Source organism: Priapulus caudatus, unplaced genomic scaffold (assembly GCF_000485595.1).
Source record: "Priapulus caudatus unplaced genomic scaffold, Priapulus_caudatus-5.0.1 Scaffold245, whole genome shotgun sequence".
NCBI classification, from domain to species: Eukaryota; Metazoa; Priapulida; class Priapulimorpha; order Priapulimorphida; family Priapulidae; genus Priapulus; species Priapulus caudatus.
Window position 1 is genome coordinate 22,925 of NW_014577306.1, and position 7,971 is coordinate 30,895.

Here is a 7,971-nt window from a genome sequence, read left to right on the forward strand (position 1 = left end):
CTCAGTTCAGGTTCAACGGATTTTGCTCATTTTTGGTATGTGAATGAATAAGGGCCAGGGTTTTGATATTTAAAAAAAAAATTATGCAAATTAGCAGGTTTTGGCAATTATATAGCATCTTATGTTTAGACACGCAGATAACAGTCTGTGGTGTCACACCTCGTCTGGTTCGTTTACAAGATTTCATTGACAATATCTTTAATGCAAATTGGTATTTCCTCTCCCCCTGCCGATAAAACGTCTATATTAGAGTAAAGTTTTACAAAACATGTCGGGAACGCACGCATTACCTATTTATTCGAACGCCATCGAAGCGGGTATAGCGCCATCTACCGTCACAAATTGTGATTCATTTTGTTTATAAATTATTATTGCGATATACAGATGGCAACCGTGTGCTACCGCCTAGAAAAACTCATACGAAGTAAACACTTCCATGCAACCAATTAAAGCCTCACAATGCGCATCCAAACGCTGAAATTTCTCCAGTACTAGACTAGCACTACTTTGTGGCATGCTATAATCACACTACCTTATGACAAAATAAACTCTAGTTCCTCCCATTTGACTGCGCGTCCCAACAAGAAAGAGGTGCGCGAAATCAGGTAATCAGGCGCCAACGCTAACTTGTTTCAAACAACATAACATCGACTTGGTTTGGTGACGTCACATGTTTCTATCTTTGCTGCGCCCGTACCGCTGTACCGCGCCACCGCTGCACGGTTGCTTGGAGATTGGGGAAACTGTCAACAACATCGGAGAATTTCAACAACATTGAGTATTTTCAAAATACCTTTTATAAGACAACGCGCAGTGAAATTGGAGAGCTAGAGTTTTGTCATAAGGTAGTGTGATTATTCATGCACGAAGTATTTTGCTAGTCTAGTACTGTAGAAATTAGCGTTTGGATGCACATTGTGAGCCTTTAACCTTTAACAAAAGTTGTGTTTAGGACAGGGAAACACCATTGTCACGTGGTATATAGCAGCTACGTGGAATAAGCGTATCTCTCAATCTTACACGTTACACATCGGAGCTCCGCTTTTAGGCACGTGCCTAAATCTGAATATTATAAAAACGTTAAATGGCGATCATTTAGGTGTAAACGCCATCACTCGCCACATCTCAGACTTTCACATCTCAAACATTTATTTTCACATACAAATATTACACATATAATTTCAAGAGTATATAATGGGAGTTCTCCATATATACTCTTCGTTTCTATAATGTACTGTCGATGGTTGCTCAATTAAAACTGACTTCTTCTCACTCAGCTCATTTGTGTCCTTTGTGGGAGCTACAGTGTCATTGACACTTTCATTTCCTAAACCTGACTTACTTGATTTCTGTATTTCTTGTACATCCAGCATTTCTCAATAACACATATCACACAGTGCCATGTCAAATACTGACACTATACAGGGATAGAATAGGAGTCCGCAGCATAATGAGGCAGTCCGTTTTGTAACTATCCTGATCTGAACAATGGCGTTGATAGGATCAGCGGTTCATAATGACAGACATTTCAATCGTTAAGACCTTAATAATTATAAGTATATAATAATCAATCATAATAATTTATAATTACAGACTTCATAATTATCAACCCTGAAGGATAAAACGATAGGAAGAGGGAGCCTACAGTTTTGTTTTACTTTCGTTCTCCCCTCCCAGGCGCCGCCACTCCTACGCAGTCATAAACATGCTCCACATGGCCATCACTTTGTACGCCAGTCAATATATGAAAATTTTTGGCCTACCTGGAACAAATTGCAAGCAGAGGGTTTTATTGTTGGAAGTTGTTGATTGGACCCTCCTAAACTTCATATGTAAAATCGGCCAAAATCGGACACGGGAAATCATGGCTATTTAGCATAAATCCAAAAGGCCACCATTTTCAAGTTTTGAGGCTAGTTTGTCCTAGTAGTACAGGAGCTAAAGGCTAACTCAGGTCGCCCTTACGACGGCGGCCATTTTGGATTTATGCTAATTAGCCAGTTTCCGTGTCGATTTTTGGCCGATTTTGCATACATGAAGTTTTAGGAGGGTCAATCAACAACTTCCAACTATATAACCTTCTGTCGCAATTTGTTCCGGGTATTTCATATATTGACTGGACTATCCACCATAGACATGAAACGATCAATGGCCCGTACATCAATCGACACCGCTCCTAGCCATGACTCGCGTACATCGTACGCACTAGCGACAGGCGCGGTACACGCTGGCTATCTGTAACACCCGTTGTTGACTTCGCTGTCAGGTACTGTTGAAGGTATAATTTCAATTTTTACATTCTTACCCCCCCCCCCAATTTTCTCAACGAATTTGACGTTCACAAAATCGCACCCTGGGACACTCAAATCCAGCGATTTCCGCGGATCCGCGAAAAATCTCATCCTGAGTCGGTATTGTATGCGTGTGCGTGTGCGTTTATGTGTGTTCACGCCCGTGTGTGTGTAAATGTCGTATGCGTGTGTGTGGGTGGGGGGGGTGCGTGTGGCGTGCGTGCGTGTGTATGTATGTATGCAGGGTGCAAAATTAACGCGAGTCCGGAGGTTGTGCGTGCGTGCGTGCGTTTGTCCGCTGTGCTGAGCTGTGCTGAGCTGTGACAAGCCTTCGTGAGTGTTAATGTATGTGTGTGTGTCGTTACAGTGCTGTGCCACCACGGCAAGAACGCGACGGGCGGCCACTACACGGCCGACGTCTACCACACGGGCATCGGCGGCTGGATCCGCTGCGACGACGACGCCATACGGCCGATCGCCGCCATGCAGGTGCTGAAGTACGTCAACCCGCGCCAGCCCTACCTGCTCTACTACCGTCGCTGCGACCTCATGTGAGGTCACGGGGTCGTCAAAGGTCACGCCTAAGTACGACACTCCCAACGGCTCCACTACGGTCGCCGTGACCTCGGGAAGGTCACGAGGTCTGGGAAGGTCACGCCTAATTTCGACACCCCCACCAACTCTACTATCGTCACTGTGACCTCATGTAAGGTCTTGATGTCGTGTGAGGTCATCAGGATGGTCAGGAAGTATGGCAGCTCTATCGGTATCGCTGTCATCAGTACCAGTGTGTCGGTGTAGTTGCGGTTCGCTGTGGTGCGAACACAAGCTTCAATTAGCTAAATGTACACGGTTCACGCAAAACTTCCTGCAGGAGGGAGGATGAGTTCAGGTTGCAGCAGTACGGGGAAAGTTAACGAGTACGCGTATGTTCACAGCGCAGTCAGAACATACACGAACTTTGTAGTCGAGTAGAATTGGTTGCTAGGTGTGTACCGATCAGGTGTGGCGGCTACACTCTGCCGTATAATCGTGAGGGTGGTGGCAGTCTTGTTTTATTGTACATAGCGCTGTTTCATAGGTTGAAAGATGAATACACTAGAGATGCACACGGTCTGCGCTGAATAGCAGTCATTTCTAGCGGGAGGTCAGGTGCTAGCGCGTTCACTTGATGTTATTACCGTGCGTTGATAAGTGTTGCAGTGCCTACTTGCGGTTTTTTTCGAGTGTGCTGAGTCTAGACAATGATAGGTGGTTGTGGTACACACATGTGCCTGTGGTGATGTCGGCAGACTATTAACTAGATTCTGAAAATGACATATCAGAGCAGGCACCCGCTCGCTGCCACACTGCATGACATGACGTGCCGTGTGAATCGTACGTTGGCATCCGGGGGGAAGTGATTACTGTGTGACGTGGTAACCTCGTTGCTGGTGTAGCTTGGAGCGTCGCGGTGTCGCACCCTGGTGACATCGGAGCATTGTGCATCAAAGCATGGTGACATCAAAGCTTGGTGACATCAGAGTATTGTGCATCAAAGCATGGTGACATCGGAGCATTGTGCATCAAAGCTTGGTGACATCAAAGCGTGGTGACATCAGAGCATCGTGACATCGGAGCATTGTGCGTCAAAGCATGGTGACATCGGAGCATTGTGCATCAAAGCATGGTGACATCAAAGTGTGGTGAGTCTGACATCAGATCGTGGAATCATTGAAGGATGGTTCCATCGGAGTACTGCGACATCAGATCGCGGTATCAAGATCACAGTGACATCAAAGCACAGTGCCATCAAGCTTGGTGACATCGAGGTGTGGTGACATCGGAGCATGATGAACTCAAATGTTGGCTGCAGGACAGAGCCTTGTGCAGCATTCGACCCCTGCTGCCGTTCTCTGATCATTCAGCGCATTGAGTTGATCGAAGAGAAAATGTGTGACTATTGCCGCAATACTATGTAATTACAAAAACGGGTTAGCATGACACAGATGCCAACTATATTTGTCGGGGGAGCAATAGGCTCAAGTGTTGCAAGCGTGGGAAACAACTGGTGAGGCTGCAGCACTAACAGTGGCTAACGCCTGCTGCAGCGTGGCACGCATCACACCAGAGCCGTGACGATACGGCTTGTACATTGATGACCGAAACTCCACAGATATATTTAAAGATGACCGTGTGGATCCATAAGTTATTACGTGGAAGTGACCCGTTTGCTACTCAGAGTTGAAATATGAAATGGCAAAACGAGCCAGTGCGAGTGAGTGACTGTAAACATGCATAGAAGGCTGACGCCTATTGTATACATTATTTTAAATATATCAGCCAGTTTTTTTCATTGAATATCTATATAGCACTGAATGAGATAAAAAAATATCTTAGAAGTAACCTCATAATCAGGACAGTGTTTGAATAAAAAGTTAGCAAATGGCAGCTGTTACTCACAGTCAACTGGTCATTGTAACAGCGATACATTTCATTTCAGTACTCGGTGTGCACGTCATGTGTGCTTTTGTTTCCATACGGCAGACATATTACTTCATCATTTACTTTTGTATTTACTTCATCACGGTACAGATGTGATGTTGTCCAGCGTGCAGCACATGTTGTATATTTAAACAGAGCACCGCATTGTACTCTACTTGCTTTTGTTTGTACGACTGTCGTTTGCTGCCGTTGAATAATTCCGAGTTAAAGTTACGTTGCCAGAGCGATAATCTTTTCAAATGTTGAAATACGCAGCACAAGGTGCTTTGACTCGGGAATTGTTCTATACTTGCAAACGACAAGTGCAAATTTGTAGCTGCGTTAAGCCTAGCGCAGACCTGCGATTTTTGGTTGCTCGTCGCTGCATGCAACCTGCAACCGCAAGCGATCGGTCGATGTGCCACCGCGTTTGTGCACACATGTGATTTCGAAGCAATTCTAGAGCAATTTCGGAGCGATTGAGGGCGACGGGTCACTCAAATTCAAAAAATGCGATTTCTTGCAATCGCTACGGGTTGCAGTTGCACGTTCCCGCAGACGTAGCGATTTCAGAGCAATTTTTACAAAAATTGTCGAGTTGCATGAAAAAGTCGCAGGTCCGCGCTAGGCTTTAGCTGCTGCATTCGTGTCGCAGAGTATTTGTCCGTCCAGCAGTGGAACACCGGGCTTGTGTGCTGCGGTGAGCCATGTACGGTGGGTAGGCTGATGGCACATACGTTAATAGTGGGTGACCAATACATCGTCTATATACACGATATATGCTAACTATTGGGCTGGGTATTCGTTCTGTCGTTGGATTGATACTTGGTTTTGCCTGCACTGAATTCGTGCACGAGATGTTTCAACGTATATTCTGGTTTAAATCAAGTTAGAATGAGTATATTTAGACCAGGGTGATAATAGTATGTATTGCCATAACCTATTTGTTCGTGTGTTGAAACGAATATTTGAATTAGTCTACTGCTTGTAATATATAGTAATAGCAGTTGTTAGACTTGCATCCTGCATCTTCTAATGTGTATAGTACATGAATTTAAGTAAAAGGAAAAAACACATGGCCTGTAATTCGTTTCAAGAGTTATGCAAATCGTACCAAGGTGTGGCAAGCTATGTATTTACTCCTGTTCTATTTATAGCCTTGATATACATGATGCACACACAGTTGTATGACCAAGCCAGAAATGATGTGCTCTGAAACTCGTTTATTGTGTGAACATTTTAAAATAGTGTAAAATTTTAAAAATAGATACAATAGAAAAATGAAATGATTGACAATATTTTTCGTGGTTTGTTTGTTATAGAGAGATTTTTCTGTCGTGCACAAGCATATCCTCTAACAGGCAGGAAGCACAAGACTTCGTATTGCTTTTCTGTGAATTTGTGCACAGTGGCGTTCGTGCGGTGAGATCGTGTATTGCGTGTTGCAGTGAAGCGTAATAGCTGCATTTAGGGGAAATTATTGCTAATAAAAGGTAATAGAGAGAAGATAAACAGTGAGACATCGGCAGTAAATACATTTCATGTTTATTTGCTATCATTTTATTATTGAAACGGGCCAAGTGCTTGTGGATGCAAGAAGCCGTTTTCCCGCCATCTCAATCTAATACGACGCCCCCATACATTTCAGCGTGATAACAGAATACACGGTCTGTCGGACGGTTACCGTGTGACCCTTGTCGCTAACCGTATATTAGTACAACGTACATTTGACTTCATAGTGCCACTATAATCGCATCTATAATGTAGGCAGTGACTTGTCTGGAATTAGCTTAATTTAGTTTCCCCCTGTTCTGAAATAGTTAAGCACAAACATGTGTCAATAATACAATAGCATAGGGACCGTGTGCGGTAATGTAGATGTAAAAGGATGACTCGTTTTTATTAGCTCAGCTGACGAAGTCAGGATCAGCTTGTAGAATCGCATGAATGTCCGTCCGTCCGGCCGTCCGTCCGTCATGATCTTAATAGCGTAGTGATACATTCGTCAGAGAGAAGGAGGACATAGGGAATAAGTGCAGTGAGAGATATACGAAATGCCAAATTCTTGCTCGGTGTGAATGACGAGAACCTTTTGATTATAAAAAACAAGTTTAATGGATTAAGGTAATCTCAGAAGTAGCAACCGTAGCGCAATAATAGATGCAGCCACTGGTTCAGTGCTGCCAATTTATACTTTTTTTTAAGTATTGTACTTTTTTAAGAAAATATACTTTTTTCATATTTTTTTCATGCATAAATACTTTTAAATACTATTTTTGTCAAAGATGGTCAAAACTCTTCGGACATACGTTTAGGTACACTGTATTTGATGAGATTAAAGATGTGCTTTGCTAGTCTTGTTGCAGGAGTGATGTGTGCTCTGTTCAGTGGAGTATTTTTGCTCTCAGCTCTCTGCCATCAGTGACCAAATGTCAAATGAGCAATGCGCATTGCAGTGTTACCCTGTATTGACACAATCGATGCGGGCTTCCTCACTCAAATTCTCAGCCGCCACACAGAAATTTGTCCAAAACACCGCCTCGCTGACGTAACTTTAATTAAAAAGAGATTCAAGAGTCTGATACAATGTGTTCAGAATAGCTTAGAATGCACCAAATTGCACCATTTTTTTCAAAAATTTCCCGAGGGAGCATGCCCCCGTACCCCCTTAGCTTCGCCAGCACCGGCGCTGCTCGGTTGCTACGACCTCGAAACGCGCAAACACATCACAAAAAACGTTCACCACCTCACAGATCTTTTTGGCCAGGGGAAACACTGCATTGAAATATTCCAAACTGAGTATCAACTCCACATGGCATTGCACACATCATTCCCGAAGCTTGTTTGTATGCTGCACAGGCTATAATGTATTCGGTAACAAGGTGAAAGGTAACAAGTGACTACAAATCATGGTAGTTTGATACAAGTTTTATGCTTTTTTAATACTTTTGTTAGACAATTTTGATGCTTTTTTCTGGACAGATTTAATACTTTTTTTTATAATATCCTGAGTGGCAGCACTGTGGTTGGATCATCGTTTTTTTATCGTAATACCATTGATGATGGAAGCAGGTTTACAGATGTAGTAATCATTTCTGGGAAGAAATGGTGGCCCTGAAAAGGGCCGGTTGGTTTACTGGTACGGCGGTTGACTCTACTTGGAGCTGGTGTACTTTGTGACAGCCTTGGTGCCCTCAGATACTGCGTGCTTGGCCAG

General features: G+C 43.6%; 1 protein-coding gene across 1 annotated transcript in view; it reads left to right on the top strand.

Annotated features, from left to right (window-relative positions):
- LOC106807961 (ubiquitin carboxyl-terminal hydrolase 10-like) overlaps positions 1–6,272 on the top strand; it is a 26,762-nt gene extending 20,490 nt beyond the window's left edge. Inside the window, 1 exon segment of the mRNA XM_014810487.1 lies at positions 2,659–6,272. Within this exon segment, the coding sequence (XP_014665973.1) occupies positions 2,659–2,846 (188 nt within the window). The 3' untranslated portion in view covers positions 2,847–6,272.
- Positions 6,273–7,971: the final 1,699 nt, after the last annotated feature.